This window comes from Gorilla gorilla, chromosome 7, assembly GCF_029281585.2.
Source record: "Gorilla gorilla gorilla isolate KB3781 chromosome 7, NHGRI_mGorGor1-v2.1_pri, whole genome shotgun sequence".
In the NCBI taxonomy this organism is placed as follows: domain Eukaryota; kingdom Metazoa; phylum Chordata; class Mammalia; order Primates; family Hominidae; genus Gorilla; species Gorilla gorilla.
Window position 1 is genome coordinate 136,815,226 of NC_073231.2, and position 16,762 is coordinate 136,831,987.

The 16,762-nt window shown below is 42.8% G+C and overlaps 1 protein-coding gene across 3 annotated transcripts in view; it reads right to left on the minus strand.

Moving 5' to 3' along the window:
* Positions 1 to 16,539, minus strand: part of ADCY8 (adenylate cyclase 8) — a 260,945-nt gene extending 244,406 nt beyond the window's left edge. For all 3 annotated transcript variants that reach the window (XM_004047533.5, XM_019031861.4, XM_019031860.4), the window contains exon 1: positions 14,418 to 16,539. In XM_004047533.5, the coding sequence (XP_004047581.1) occupies positions 14,418 to 15,377 (960 nt within the window). In that variant the 5' untranslated portion in view covers positions 15,378 to 16,539. The remainder of the gene's footprint in view (positions 1 to 14,417) is intronic.
* Positions 16,540 to 16,762: the final 223 nt, after the last annotated feature.

The following is a 16,762-nucleotide window of genomic DNA, read 5'->3' on the forward strand; positions in this document are numbered from 1 at the left end:
AGAAAAGACTTCAGTGTGGGAAGCTCTAAAAAGACATACCAGCATTTAGAGCAACATGGCTTCTCTTCCTTATAAGAGTGTTCTAGATACAGGGCAAAGAGGTGATTGCTAATGATTGCTATTTTTGTCCACGAGTGGACATCCTCTCATCCTGCAGTGTAGTTCTTGTTTCTAGTGTGCAATGCTCATTATTGCCAGCAATGGCCCAGGGCACCATTTGTTTCATCCACTGTTCAGGTGGTTCACAAGTGGAGTCACCTTGCGGACCACTGTCGCGTGTTTGGCAGTTTCACACCAACGACAGAACAAGACAGCTTGCTATTGGGTGACATCATCAGACACAACTGTGTTATAGGAATAATTAATAATAATAATAATAATACAGCCCAGTGTTTGTTTACTGCTGTATATTGGTTCAAAATATTTTCTTATTCATTAGCTCATTTACTGATAAAGGAGCTACTTTATTCTCATCTTGTTATGGATGCAGTGATAACCTACAGCAGGATTAAGTGAGTTCCTTCAGGCTACCTTATCTATTTCCTGGGGTCCATAGACAAGGAAGATGAATGTGCAAAAGCCGGGCTCCGGGTTGTGACTATTCAGGCTGTGTAAATGTCCAATTCAATAATGGCTCGGTAATACTTTCACAAAATGGCTGTTGATTACAGTAACATGCACATTGTGGAAATGAGAGATAGGCAAGTGCCATGAAGTCACTAATTAGATAGTCAAAGTACACAATTGTTTGTCAATTAATTATCACAATTACTAGTCCGTTCGAAACAAATTCAATGACTGAATGACTAAAATGACACACAAATTTGCAACTGATGGTGCCAATGTAATTAAACCACTAGGAGAAATTAAATATTAAATGCCATCTAGTGAGTGATTCTTTCAGTATTTGCTAAATCATTATTCATAATTCTCTTCTTAAGAATCTCAGAGGTCAAAGACCTCAACAAGTTATGTGTTCTATAAGAATTGTCATTATCTGATCTTGGGAGGCAAATAAATGGGGAAAGCATACCAATCCCCACATGCACATTCATTATAACTCATGGAATAAAATTTTTGAGAGCTGTAAGGAAACTCAGAAATCATTTCATGGTCATAGAATTTTAGAGCTGTCAGAAACTCATTTTGAAGCCAAGACAGGCTGAGTGGCTTGAAGAAAGTTGCACTGTTTTGTATGTAAAATCTGAGGTGGGTCTTTTGATGACCCTTTATTCAGGTGTTGTTTTCAATACAGTGTGCTTATCCCCTTGGCTCTATCTATGATAGTGATAACTATCATGATAAACATTGCTACTATTTGCAAGGTACATTTCATTTTTCTTTTTCTTTATTAATCTTATTGCCTCTGAAATGAGCATAGTTATTGAGATAAAGTGGCCTTAAAGAAGCATCAAATCAAGAGAGCAGCTTTGGAATCATATAGCTGTGGATGAAATCTCTTATTCATCATATGACCAAAGGGAAATGCTGTAACAACTCTGTGTTCAGCATCCTCAACTATAAAAAGGGAAGCAGGAATACTGATGCGAATATGATTGTTCAGGCATTTACTCAACAAGCTTCTGCTATGAGATTCCCGCGTGATGTGCCAGTGTCCATTCCAGTGATATACAAAAGGACAGACCCTGCTCTCAAGCTCTCAAAGAGCACGTTGTTTAACAGTAGAGACAAATAAATAAAACATAATTCCAATCTTACCTGCTAACATGAATTCCTCCTGTAGATATTAAGAATAATTTCCTCATCTCAGGTCTAGTCAGGATTTTCCTTTTAAATAGAAATAAGTGCAAGCTGAATGCCTAGAGCACACAATTTCAGGAATTATTCCTTCGCAGGGTTGCACAAGTGCAGGGTCAGCCCCTGAGAACAAGTGTTTCTTGTAAGCTTTGTACCCTGGATGCCTCACTTTTCTCAACTAATCATGGCCCCACATCAAACCTGCCTTAAAAGTCCTTAACTCAGTTTGAAATCATTCACTTATTTAGGTGAACTCTATGCTTTTTTCTTTCCTTGGGAAGTGTGTTAAGTTTGGCATATAGCAATCTCCAATACATGTTCTCTCTCATTGAGAGTCATGCTTGAAGGACTGCTCATCTTTTTGTCAAATTCTGCATATCTCTCTGCCCCTCCTTTCCTTAAACACCTAACATGAGCTTAGATTATCAAAGTCAAACAAACACAATTCTCCAATTAAACACACCCCACTTATTCTTAAGCAGGCACTTGTCCTGGAGAAGGGGTACAGAAGGAATTCCAGGAAGTGGTGACACTTGAATATTGCCAGGCAAGGAAGGTAAACAATTGTCCTAGAAAACACACACAGGCAGAAGCCAGCATGGAATATGAAGAAAACTGGTGATGAGGTTCAACAGTAGAACTTACCCAGTGAAGTGAAGTGGTGAGAATGCTAGTATATGGGAGAAGCTCCCACTGGGGAGTGTAGGGGTGGTTCAGAGAAGCACGGGGTGGCTTGATGAATCTTGGGGGTGGGGCTGCACTAGAACAGAAAGAGCAGGATAGAGAGCTGTGGACAGACCCCAGCAATGGAAGACTAAACCATCAGAATTTCATGTAGATATCAGATGGGATGGAGTCAATTGTTGACTTGTTGAGGTTGGGCTGCCTCAATGGAGGTATCCAGTAGGTCTCCAGATTGCCAGGTCTTAAGCTTAGCAGATAAAACTGGGGTAGAGATACAGGGTTAGGAGTTAGCAGCACACAGATACATACTTGCTGACTGAGGGAGGGATTTGATTATCCAGGGAGTGGTGTGGAGTGAGATAATGTGAAGTCATATAGGATGGAACCTTCAGGAGCCCCAACATTGAAGAGGTGAATTGAAAAACAAGACCTGGAGGAACCTGAGAAAGAAGAGTATGTAACCAGCACTACACTATGCTGTAGAGACTTAACAGTGACCCAGATGCCACCCCAGACTTTGTGAAGCTCACAGCCCAGCTGGTGAGGGAGATGTGGAAGCCAATAGCACTGCAAAATGAGGCAGGATAAATGGGCAGGTAAAGGGCCATGCCCTCAGAGGAGGAATATCTAACTGGGTCAGGAGTGTTGAACTATCCTTCTTCTAGACATGAAGAAATTTTGGCCCAAAGAAGCTGAAGCCAAAGTTGCTGTGAAAAACCCATAGCAAAAACAGGAGGAGAATTTGTGTTTTCTATGTTTTTAAGGAAATATACTTACATGGTTTCAAAAATATCTTTCATTGTCCATTAGCACAGCTTCTCTCTGGCTGAGATGGCTTGGGCAGGGCCCAAAGAGCTGTGTATCATGTCATAATTCACCTGGCAAGAGCCAAGGGCAATATATCTCTCATAAATAGAAAAGAGGAGACTTTGTAGTCACTGCACATTGACCACTTCGGGCCATGAACTCATTCTCAAATGAACTACCCGCCTCCAATAGGCTGGGAAGGCTCACCTGATGAATCAGGGTGTGGGAGATTTGACTTTAGAAGAAAACCAGCTTGCTTTTAGTGATTTTTTTTCTTGAACTAATTAGCAGAAAAAAAAAAAAAAAAAAAAGAAGAACTAAAAAGACTCATGACCGTTTTTGGGACTTTATAAAGACAGTTTTAGTTAATTGCTTTGAGTTCCATTCTCTAAAATCTGACTTTGGTTTGCTTTTTAGAAGTCTGTAGATAAACTGGTCCAGTTAGTGTACAATATGGTCTCTATGTGACAGGTTTTAAGCTATAGGAAACAGTGGACTAAGCAACTATCTATTTTTTACGCTTAGGAAAGTCAACCTGCTTTGTCCAATATCTTCCCCTAAGGAGTGAGGCCTACCAGCCCCTTGGGTATGGAGTACCAGGAGTCAAGTGGAAGTGTGGGAGTACCTCCTGCCCCCAGCTGTACCTGTATGTACCCAGATGGTGAGCACCCACCAGAAGGGGGCACCACTGAGACGTCAAGCCCAGGAAGTGATTTCCAGTGTGCTGCACAGCAGGTTATGGGTTGCACAGCAGCAAGAGAGAGGCAGGGCAAATGAGTGAAGCTGCATCTGTATTTACAGCCACTCCCCATCGCTTGCATTACCGCCTGAGCTCTGCCTCCTGTCAGATCAGTTGCCAGTGGTGGCATTAGATTCTCATAGGAGTTCAAACCCTATTGTGAACTGCACATGCGAGAGATCTAGACTGCAAGCTCCTTATGAGAATGTAATGCTTGATGATCTGTCACTGTCTCCCATCATCCCCAGATGGGACCATCTAGCTGCAGGAAAACATTATGGTGTGACTTGTACAATAATTTCATTATATATTACAATGTAATAATAACAGAGATAAAATACACATAAATGTAAAGCTCTTGGATCCTCCCAAAATCATCCCCCACCCATGTCTGTGGAAAAATTATCTTCCATGAAACCATTCCTTGGTGCCAAAAAGGTTGGGGACTACAGCTATAAAAGCAAAGAACTCCAGAGCTGGGTATAGAGATTCAGAGCCAGGATGCTGAAGGACAAAGAGGGAAGAGAACAAGAGGGTGATGTATTTGCTAGCAATTGGGCTCTATTTTGAGTAGATGGGCCTGATCCATTTAAAGTGTTTGATAATGGACAAATACCCATGAATAATTCAGGCCCATAACTTTTGTTTTAACTTAAATGATCTGGATAATTACTTGAATTTTTCTTCACGTTATCTAATATGTATATGTATATGCATATGTATAGCAAAAACTCAGCTGCAGCTTTCTGCTCAAAGTGCTTCACGGGATAATTTCTGGTGTACTTTTGCTGTATTGACAGAGAGACTGATTTCTCTTCTCTTGCCAGTTTTTCATTCCCTGTTGATGATTCTGTAATGATGTGTGTGTGTGGGTGGGGGTGGAGTAGGGGGTGGCTAGGGGAAGGAAGGAAATGGTCATCTACTATTCATTCATTCCATTCATTTAAAATATGATATTCAGAGCCATCCATGTGCCAGATGCTATGCTAGCTGCTAGAGACACAAAGATGGATAAGATACAATTCTTGACCTCAAGGGGCTCATAGTCTGGTGGGCGTGTGAGAACGTTATGACATTGCTCTGATAGAGGAAAACACGGGATGTGGAAATGTACCAAGGAAAGTGACTTTGAGCCTTGCCTAAACTTACTGTCTACCCATGTTTGTGTGGGGATGGGTTGCCTAGAGTCTCAGGGCAGCTCTTCAGTTTTCAGCTGGAGTCACTCTGAGCACAGAGTGACTATGAGTTCCCAGAGCTGCACATGCTCCCTCCTGTCATGTCTCCAGGTCACCAGCCTTGTGACACATTCAGTTTGTGATAAGGTGATGCTCAGACAACTGATGACTTGGCCCATCCCAGGGTCCTTTTGCACGCTCTTCTTTTCTTCACCAGGAAAGAAGATCCATACCCTTCCACTATTTCTTCCGGAGTCTGACCTTTCCTTTCATGTAACTTCTAAAAGAAATCCACTGCAGCTTTGATGTTTCATACTTTAGAGGTCTGTAGTAAAAAGAGTCCAAGTCTTGCATTTGTGTAAAATATTTACTGAATCTCTGAATTCTGTGCTCCAGATGCGTTCTAAGAGTCAGGTGTGAACCTCCAACCAAACTTCTGCAGTGGAGTCACAAATTCCCTACCCAAATCCATCCAAGCATCAGCTCCATTACATCAATAACCTTATCTGTTTAGTACCTAGCTGTGTTCTAGGACATAAAACCCAGCAGGCAGTCAACAAATATTTGGTGGAAAAGTTTATCTATTCAATAGTTATTCCACCTTTCATTCTAATGCAATCCTGATCTTTTAAAGCCCAGCAAAATCATTTTTTGGCCATCCTTTCTTGCTGATAGAACTAATTATGTCGCCTGAAATACAAGGGGGTCTTGTTGGGCAGAGATCCCAGGGGAGCTCCTCAAAGGGGCACAAATTCAGTTGGCTTATGCCCTTTTACCATTTTGGCCTCTTGCCCTTTGTCTTCTACTTTTCCATGCCTGCAAAGCAACCATGATGATATGAGATGCAGCCAATGACTTTCAACTGACCTTGAAGAAAAGCTGTGCAACAATCCATCAGGGATATAATAAAGGATTCCTTCTATAGGAATATATATGTATATATCTCCCTACATAGGATATTCCTATATATCTATAGGAATAGATATGTAGATCACTATATAGGAATCTCCTTGATTACATCCCTGATGGATTGTTGCACAGCTTCTCCTTGGGGAATGCCCAATGGCAAGGAGCTCATCATCTCAAAAAGCAGCTCCCTGGGCAGGTCTGTTTGTTATCAAACTTTACCTTTTTGTGAATCAGAATTTCTCCTGCTTTAATGGCTATCCATTGGTCTTAATTCCATTCCACAGGAGACACACAGAAAATAACCAGTCTCTTTGTCATGGCAGAACCCCAAATATTTAAAGGCAGTCACCATATTCCTTCTATATCCCTTCTATCTTCAGGCCTTCCAGAGGTATTCTTCCTTGTTTTGTTTTTGTTTTTGGTCCTTGCTATGGCTTGAATATGCCCCTCATAAAGCATGTGTTGGAAACTTAATCCCAAATGTTACAGTGGGGCCTAATGAGAGGTGTTTAGATCCTGAGGGTTTTACCTTCATGAAAGGATTAATGTTGATTTTAAAAGTGTTTGAGGCCTTGAGTTCAATCTCTTGCTCTTTTATGCCCATGTGATACCTTCTGCCATCTTACATTGCAACAGAAAACCTTCACCAGATATGGTCCCTCAATCTTGGAATTCCTGGTCTCCAAAACCAGGAGCCAAATAAATTTCTTATTTTTTTTAAATAAATTACACAGTCTCAGGTTTTGTTATAGCAGCATAAGATGGGTTCTGTTAGATTTTTTTTTGTGCTCTTATTTCTTCTCCCTATATTCTGAGTCAAAGAAATACATGTACTTTGATAATGCATTCTCTAACCCTTAGTAGTTTCTATTTTATAAGCAATCTTGTGCATTCAGCGTGTAATCACACACACATACATACACACAAACGAAGAAAAGATTCTGAAGCGGTTTACTCCAGTCAACTGAAAAATCAGCTGACATAGAACGAGGATGTGTTGTTTACAAAATGAAGTGGTTATAGTTTTTTGTTTTTATGTGAAATTTTTACACTGGCACTGTAGATAGAAATGGCAGTTGTAAAAACATTACTCATTTAACAAGAAACCCCAAGACATTAATGTGATTTACTTTCATATCCGGCTTATGTCTTCACCATGTATAACTTTATCATTCCCTAATTCGGGGGAAGTTTGTGCTTCAAAGACATTTTGCAATTAGTAGCACTTGAGCTTGGATATATAAAGCAGGAAACAGAGTGAAAGGGATAGAAAACCCCAGTAGCTATAAAATACAAAGTATTTCATATATTAAAATATATGATCTAGCTAAATGAAATTCAGATATCAAATTATACACATGCACATTCAGAGTCCAGTGCATAGAGATCAAAGAAACAAGCAAACATAGGTTTATCTGACAACACCTTGTCAGATAAGCTCTGTTCCTTTATCGAGAAGGTAGTGGCATAGTGGCATTTGCTGGTAGGTGGCTTTTATGCGTACCAGAATGTGCCTGGGCCCCCTGTGGAATGTCTGGCATCTCCATGGTTAATTAATCTATTCTGCATTCTTCCTCTCCCCCACAGGGCTGACTGTAAAAAATCTTGCAGGGAGAAAATCTGGCTTCCGAAGCACCACTTAAGTGACCTGACTTCTTAAAATAGTCCTTCATAAACAAAACTCACATGATATAATTTGAGTGTGTAAATCCAATTACATTTCCTGGGGAAGTGCAGGGAAGATTATACTAGCTTTCCCTGCTCTGTTGTGGCTGGCTGAAGCAGCATTCCTCGACTAAAGCCCCACAAAAATCCTGGGAAGAAAATTCTTTATATAACTCACTCTTTTGCTAACTGAGGTTCAAACCTATGTATCACAGAAATTTTGCAACCTTCAATACTGCCACTAATCTTCATGTTCTGTTACTTTAATTCTGCCCCAAAGAGAAAACCAAGAACACACTTCAGAAGTGATAAGTCAAGTGAACTGCTATGTTGTCCAGCTGCATATTCTGAGTCTACTGGTCTCTCAGAGAATCAATATTGTACCTATTTGGTGCTGAGAGGAAAGGTTTAAGATGAATGTTGCAAGTGTCTCCTACGTTTTGGAAATAAACACATGTAGAATCAACTTAAATAGACACACTTGTGAAATGAATAAATTAGCATCTTAAGAAATATTTAGACAACAGTAAAATGTCACATCAGCATGATTGTAGTAGTGTCCTCTGATTAAATGTTGCTAGCAGCACTGAATATGGAATAAACTCTTTTTAAAAATCTTTCATTTTTTTGCTTGGTTTCACTCATTTCTGATGAGCTCTTAAAATGTCATCAATCATCAAAGTGTAAATATGACTAATGCATTTGTCCTACTTAGCATGACATTGTAGCAGCTGCTCTAGAAGCAAAGTCCTCCCAATCTTCCCAGTTCTAATCTAATTATGCTCTGACCTGCTGATAACAGTCAGGTGATATTACCAGATATGAAGGAAAACAAATTCATAATTCAATCTTGCAAAGCACACACTACACAATCATTTTACAACTCTCTCTAAATACAGAGATAACAAGCCTATTTGCAACTCCAGGGCAAAGATGTCTACAGGCCAGAGCTGAAGGGATTTAATTGGTCATTTCAGCAGTCATTAAGATATCCTTTGTAAAGCCCATTCTCCACCAACACACATACACAAAAGCACACACACACACATACACATGAAGAAGAAAGAAAGAAAAGAAAAATAGAAAGAAAGAAAAAGACTCTCTGGGTATCTTTTACAAGTAAGAGAGAATAATATTTCCATTTCTCGGTGTTCAGAGGAATCTCTTGGGAAGGCTGACACTCAAATCGGCTTTTGAAAGGCATTTTTCTCAGACATGCTGGAAAGCCGACATTATTTTTTTAAAGCCTATATGAATTTCCTAAAGAAAAATGTACAGAAATGGAGATATGTGGGGTTTTAAGAAACGCACACCATAACTAGTGAGGTGCATTAAATTGGATTCCAGTCATACTCATTTAATGGATATTTATGTCTCTCAAATAAGTACGTACCTTGATACCAACTACCAAATTGGAATGATTTATATTACATGCCATTTGTTGTACATTAAGTAGTCACAGGATTCCCTTTATTTGATTTGAGATAGCTACAAAGAACCTTAGACTTAGACAAAGAACACATAATATCTTATGTTTAAACTGTATAAATGATGGGAGAGAAGTTGGTAATTTTATTATATTCATTTTATCTTTACTGTGAAGTCAGTCCTTCATTTAAGTGGTCAGAAATGTGTATTTAAGTCACATACAAAGCCAGCTTCCCTCTGAACCCAACTTACTCGTACTATACACCACTATCTTATCCAGCACAAAGAAAAAGAAAATTTCCCCTAAAGGCTCTTAAAGGCCAAATGTTAGGCTAAATGTCCCTCATTATAAGTCAAGTTTAACAATCATTCTTTAGCATTTGTCTGGCTCTAGTCTCTCCTGTTCGATAGGATGTTGAAAGGTAGGAAAGGAGATGTTGCATGAGGAATTTAAATCTGATAGCATGACCTTGAGCACTAAGTAACCTGGATTTGCATACCTGACTGCCTTTGATTGTACAGTTATCTTGGAGAAATCATCTCCACTCTGACAAGTCTGCTTATCTATCTCACCAAGAGGCACAGAAGACTAATTAGCCACTAGCTGTAATATTTTAGAATCCCCAAGAGGGAACCATAATGCAGCGATCTTTCTGGTTAAATATTGCTGCCTCTCAGTTTTCCAATATCTAAATGATTTCCACCATCTTATCACTAATGAGCTAAAGTATGAGAATGAGATGAGTTTCAAATGTAAGCTAGCTCATATTATTGTCACCAGCAATTAAAATAGAGTAAAATGCTAACTATAGCAATAGCGTTTAGAATTTCTCTACCTTGTGAAAGAACCTAGCAAATATAATCTTATCATCAATCCTTTATTTATACATATAACATCATTTTGTAATGAATTTCCTGGTGGATAAATCAAATTGGTGATACAAACAATTGGTTTATGATGTGGAAAAAATAAACCAGTGTCTTAGGGAAATCTGGACAAGGTATTCCTATCATTGGTTTGAGGCTTATTTAACTTGGATTGGGTGCGGTTTCATAAGAAAGAAACGATTGTAGCCCTAGTGCTACCTATAGCTGAGCTAAGTCAGAGTGAAATAAAAGGAACCCTTCAAACTGGGTTTTGAGCCTTCTGAAAGTTTCTCAGTCTTTCCGATGCCACTCCAGATGCAGAAAACATATGGATGATTATGTCTGCTCTAGACAATAATCTCTTTGTTGGGTGGGAAGTCAATGTTTGTAGTGTGTTAATTGAGTAGAGAAAACATAAACCATCTCTTTGCTGATGGCAGGCAATTTCCTGAGTGGCCCCTTTTAGGTTCCATTTTGTATCCACAGTGGAAAGCAAATGGTGATTCAAAAAACACAGGGCTTTGTCTCTTCATATAGGGTGTCTGCAGAGATTTTCAGTGTGGTTGCTACCATGTCAAGTCACAGATGTCATTTCCTTCAGGGTAGAAAGAGGGAAAGCAGATTCTCATAGCTTAGATTAAAGGAAGGCAATCATTGGCTCATTTGTTCCTTTCAAAAATGACATTTTCAGTGAAGTGAAACAGCTGCCAAGGTGTGCTAACTCTATACTCTCATTTTCGTTTCCTAAATCCTGAAAATGCTAAGTTAAACATTAGCCATCCTCCTAAAGAGAATGAAGATTAATGTGGAGAAAGATGCTATTCCAGTGTTTATGGCTTTTAGTTGACAGATTTGTATCCAGCTAAGCAGAAGGATGAGCTAGCTACAATGAGCCTATGCCCAGCAATTCACTCATTTTTCTCTCATAATTTCCCTTTGGCTTCTTCGTTAAATGTTTATTTAACTCTCTTAAGTAGTAAAAGAAGTACTCCTCACTCTTTAATAGTTTCAAATGCTTATGTGTTTAGAAGGATAATCACTAAAGGGTTTCTGAAGAATAACTGGCATCAGAGTCAGGGTTTGAATTCTGTCCTCCACTTGCCAGGTTCCTGATCCTCAGGATATCACTGTAAAGTTTCTAGGATTCTGTCATTTTTTTCTCTGAAATGAAAATGAAGGATGATACCATCATTAGATATGATGATGCACATAAGGGTGCTTAGTTACATGTAAAATACTGTGCAAAGTAAAGGATTATTATTGTTTTTGATTTCTTTAAAAGATGTTTACGTGTAAGACTGCCTTACACACATATGATGTGTATATGTGTGTGTTTGTGTATAGAAAGCTTTCACCAACACAACACCAGGGCACTTGGATATTTTATAATATTTCCTATATGATGAATTGTCTTCTTCATTCAGTGACCGTTTGTTGAGTACCTGCTATATGTCTGGCGTTTTTCTACAGGCCGAGGATAAAATGCTATTTATGATAGACAACATCCTTGCCCTTATGGTGTTTACATTCTTGTGAGGGTGTGGGGAGAAACATAGTAGATATAAACAAATAAGATAATTTCAGATAGCAGATGTGCTCTGGAGAAAGTGAAACAAGTCATTTACTAGAGAAAGTAGCATTTGAGAGTCTGGAACAATGAGAATGTGCCAGTCTTATAAAGACTTGGGAAAAGTTGCTCTAGGTAGCAGGTGAAAAGACCCAGAATTAGGAAGAGCTTGGAATATGGCAAAAATAAATAGCATATTTGGAGCCTAATGAAGAGAAGACAAGAGAAGAGAAGAGAAGAGAAGAGAAGAGAAGAGAAGAGAAGAGAAGAGAAGAGAAGAGAAGAGAAGAGAAGGAAATATGGTCGGAGAGAGAAGAAGCAACTAGCTCAGAGAATCAAGCATGCTGTGGTAAGAAGTTAGGATTTTACTCTAGTTGCTATAAGAAGTGTTTAGCAGGTTTTGAGCATTCCTTATGTGTTACCAGACATGGAAAACTAAATAGTACCTATTCAAATATCACAGATTCTTATAAAAAGCGATTTATTCTCTACTTCGTCCATCTGCGCGATCTAGGAAAGACTCTTAAGCCAATAGAGGGCGCCAAAGAACCTTTAAAAGCCCTTTCAGCACTGAAGTGAGGGGAGAGCGCTCTGGTTGTTCCTTTTAGAGTTTTGGTAAAAGGTGACTCAACCTACGAAATCGTAGTTTATCTATAATTCTTACCCAAACAAAAAATTGAATGAGCTTGGTTTACATGCATCAGGACCTTGGATTTCACAGTGGAGAATTGTTTATGATGAGATGAGGGTGGGAAGACATTTGGGGGTTATTTTTAAGCTTCTCCCATCTGGTAGTATTTGAGTAGAATATAAAACAAATATGGAGCCAAAATTTACTTTCTGGATTCACTTGGCAAGAAAAATATATCTATACTTAGAACTTTGAAAACACTCATAATTTGCCACTTAGGATGTGTTATTCTAAATACTATTCCAAACTTACTTATTAAGTTTTCTAGTTGTGTGTACTGAGAAAGGCTATTGCGTGAAAAGTAGTGGGTTATAATACATGGAATTTCTTATACATGATCAGATAGCTATGCTTTATCGTGAAAACAACTCAGAGTGAGTTAGATGAAAAAAGAGAAGGCAAAGAGAAGGAAAAAGAAGGAGGAAGGGGAGGAAGACAGGGAAGAAAAGATCTGCTAATGTCTATGTATACAACAAAGAAAATAAAAAAGAGAATGAGAGAGCTTGGAAGAAAGTAGATTTAGATGTACTGGCATGTAGATCTTCATGTAAACAGGATTGAGAAATAGTTAATACCAAAGAATTTGACTTCCACTTCCCAGATTGAGACTTATTTGTTATATGTGGATATGAAGATTCATGGCGACTGTGATAAAACATTCATTATTGTCTTTAATAAGAAAAAGTTCAGTCAATCAGCCCTTACTCAGAGTCTCTCATCTCTCCATTTCATGCCTGATAATCACAGGCATGTAATTTATAAACTCTTTGCTTTACCCAGAGAGACTTCAGAAAGCACTGTAAAAGCAGCCAACCAGATAAGTCACCTGAGCAAAGGAATATAGAACCACTGGATAAGAGGCAGGATCCCACATTGACCAGAAGTCCAGGAGGCCAGTGATGGGTGAAGCACTCTAACAGTGCTGGCAACCTAAACATCATGAACAATTTTCAGTGGGGTCATTCCTGTTTATTCTAAGCACCATCTATTCAAATTCGACCATAAGGAAGAGGAGTTTTAAGCTTCTAATACAGCAAAAATGATACAGAGGCTAACGACAGAGCAGGCCCATGCAAAGCAGCCCCCTGACCATGCATCTCACACCAGCCATCTATTTGAAAACACTTCACTTGACATGTTTCCCTCATTTTTGAGAAACCCCCAAAGTCACTCTCCTGTTACCTACCATACATTTTGCAAAGACAGTGCCATGCCATTAATTATCTATTGGTTCTAGTAAATTTAAACAATAGAAACATTGTCTACCTTCTCATCCATAGACAATGTGAACTTTGTTCACATAAGCATATCCATATTTAAGGCGAAGAATAGAAAAAGAAAGGAGGAGAAAGGAGGGAAAGATACCTAAAGAACAAGATTCCACCTAAATATAATATTTAAAGCATCTACATCAAAATGCCCTTTTCCAATTAATCAAAACTTGCATTCTTTGCCACCCCCAATTACTGAGGTTGGTTTATTCAAAGCACTGGGGTCGCATCGTGTCATGAGAGAAGATATCATGTTCGGTCACCAAGGCAATAAAAAATTCCCGAGAAAACCATGTGTCATAGGATTGTTTGAAGGATTGGATGACATAACACGTACAGTACTCAGCACTGACAATCAGCATGTGTTTAACAAATGTATGTTCCTTTGAGAACGGAGGGTTTGTGGCTTAGAGATACGGAAAAACCCAACTCTGAAGCCCAGAGCCTGCTACAACACCCTGCTGCGACTCTCCTGAGGAGAGATGTTAAGGAATGGGTCACCTTCTAAATCTGGATGCTTCTCCTCCCCTTCTGTCTCCTGCTCCGGAGACTGCAGACCCTGAGGGAGGGGAATGAGGAGCAGAAAGCAGACTTTCTTAGCTGATGTCAGAATAGAATTACTCATAGAATCAGAGTAGAAGGGTAGAGTTGGTAGAAACTTTTAGAGGTCATTTAGTTCCACTTTAAGAAGAGATTGCATTCCGCTAACACTCAAGACCTCCTAGGTCCAAGGCACTGTGCCAGACTGAAGGCGGAGACTTAAAGAGAGTGAGGCAACCCTGGCTCTCTGGAAGCTATATGATTAATAACCCGGGGAAGTTAGAGGGGAAACAAATGCAAGGCAGGCAGGAGTTACCTGGTTGATGGAAATGACCGCCAGCCGGGGTATGACCACTTGGAGGATGACCTGCAGCAGCGAGGTGCCCAGGCCGGCCAGGATGGCCCAGGTGAGCGGCAGCGGCAGCATACTGTAGGTGGCGAAGAGCGTGAAGAGCACGTAGCCTATGCCGTCGCCCAGGAGCCCGTAGCCGAGGCCTGCTGCCAGGATCTGGGTGGTCATGGCCACCCAGGTGACCACGCCGCTGTACTGCAGGTACGTGTGGGAGGTGGTGTCCTTCCTGACCACCACCAGGGCGCAGATCACTACCTCAATGCCGGTGAAGAAGCCCAGCAGGATGCCCTTGAGCGGGTCCATGGGGGCCGAGGCCAGGCTCAAGTGTAGGACCAAGAGAGTGAGTTTGGTCAGCACGTCCAGCACGTTCATCACCACTTCCGATTTGCGCCTTTGGCCCAAGAAATAGCGCTGGTAGAGGCGTTCCAAATCCCGAGATTTGAAGGAGTTGCGCAGGGTGGGGAAAATGACCCCTCGGTAGCTATAGCCCCCATTAAGAAAGAAATCCGAGTTGCTAGGGGCACAGTCAAGGTGCAGGAAGCCCAGGTCGCCCCCGCCTCCGCTGCCGCTGGCACTGCCGCTCCCGCTGCGTTCCGGGAAGACTTTGGTGCCGCAGGTGCTGTGCGCTCGCTCTCCCGGGCCCAGCGAGTAGAGGGGCAGCGCCGAGTCGCCTGACAGCTGCGGCGCGTGGTGGTTGGGGCCGCCGCCCGCAGGGTCCGAGGCTTTGCCCGAGCCTCCACTCCCGCTGCCGCTGCCTCCCCGGTGCCCGTGAATGAAGCGCTGCTCCGTGATGTGTCGCACCGCCGTCTGCCACAGCAGCCGCTGCGGCCGGGAGGCGCTCCTGCCGTCGCCGGCCGGGGGCGTCGGGTGGATGGTGTAGAGTTCCTCGCTGCCTGTAAGGCAGCGCACATCGGAGAGCTCCATGGCTCTGGGCCGCAGGGAAGGAGGCGCAGAACCTTGGGGAGGCAGCCGGAGGAGGGGTTCCTAAAGACTCAAAGGCGGCCTGGTAGGAGCTTGGCAGCGATCCTTTTTATCCTAGGCTGCCCCGTTGCAGGAGCCCTGCGCCAGGGCTCCCTGTAGGTCGGGTCATACTGTGCCCAGGGGCAAAGGGCACCTGGAAGATCGCGGCAGACCTCGGCGTCCTTGCGTGCTGCTCTCCCGCCAGCCGGCGCAGCTTGGGTACGCAGCGGCAGTGGCTATTTGTCCTCAGGAGCCGCAGCGCTCTGAGCCACGCAGCCCCTTCCTGGGCTCAGGCTCCTTGGTTGATTCTAGGCTCAGCGTTTTGGCGCAGCCTTTGCTCTCCAAGAGACGCCTAAGCGCCTGGGCGCCGTGCTTCTGCTGCGCGTCGGGCGGGTCCTGGCTGCAGCACTGGGCTTTGGACGCCCACTGCTCCGCGGCTGCAGGGGGCCTGGCCGGCGGTGACCGGCGGCAGCGATGGGTGCGAAGTTAGCAGATGTGGCTGGAATCATCGCCCTTCGGAGAACTCCATTGCGCCGGGATGGGGAGCAGGGGCGGAGCTGGGGGCGGGGGCAAAGAAGGAGGAGGAGGGGGTCACGGTGAGGTGGCGGGGCGCCCCGCGACAGGGTTGGAGAGGTGGAAGCCTCGGCGCTAACAATTCACCAAATAGTTAATTTGGAGGAAGGGGTATGCTGAGGCTCCCTCCTAGGCTCTTTCCTAGTTCGGGAGCAAGGACTGACAGCGCAGCGCTGGCTCTGGCCAGAAGCATCCCTCCTGGAGGGGGTGTGGGGACTCTCGCCCCAGGGTCCCAGCCTGAGCTATAAGACGAGGTCAACGCTTTCAGCTGTGCTTTCGAAGGGTCGCAGCACACAGTTCTCATCCCCTTTATTTCGTTCTTTGGAGTCCATTTGGCTCGGAGCTAGGAGGATCAGGAGAGGCGGGGGGAAGGAAAAAGTGGTGAGGGCTCCAAAGCCAAGAGCTCCGAGAACGAAGAGAAGCCGCCGGTGCGGATATCTGAGGCTGAGAACCGAAGCTTGGCGGATGAGGCGAAGGTTTGGAGGAGAAGGGAGGCCCGAGGCCGCGTGGAAGTCGACAGAGACGCCTCTGGATCCAGGGAAGCGCCGCCGCGTGCCACCCTGGAGCTCTGAAACGCACCGCGGGCGCCAGGCGACTGGGAGAAATTTGGAGACCTGTCAGAGTGGTCAGACACCCGCGGTGACTTAAACCCGCCCCCGCGCCAAGCCACGCCCCCGGAACCGGGCCGGGGGTGGCGGAGGGACCTGCCACCCAGATCTGGCCAGGACGCCCCAGGTCTTGTAGGCAGTGGCACGCGCGGGCCGGCGTGGGAGAGG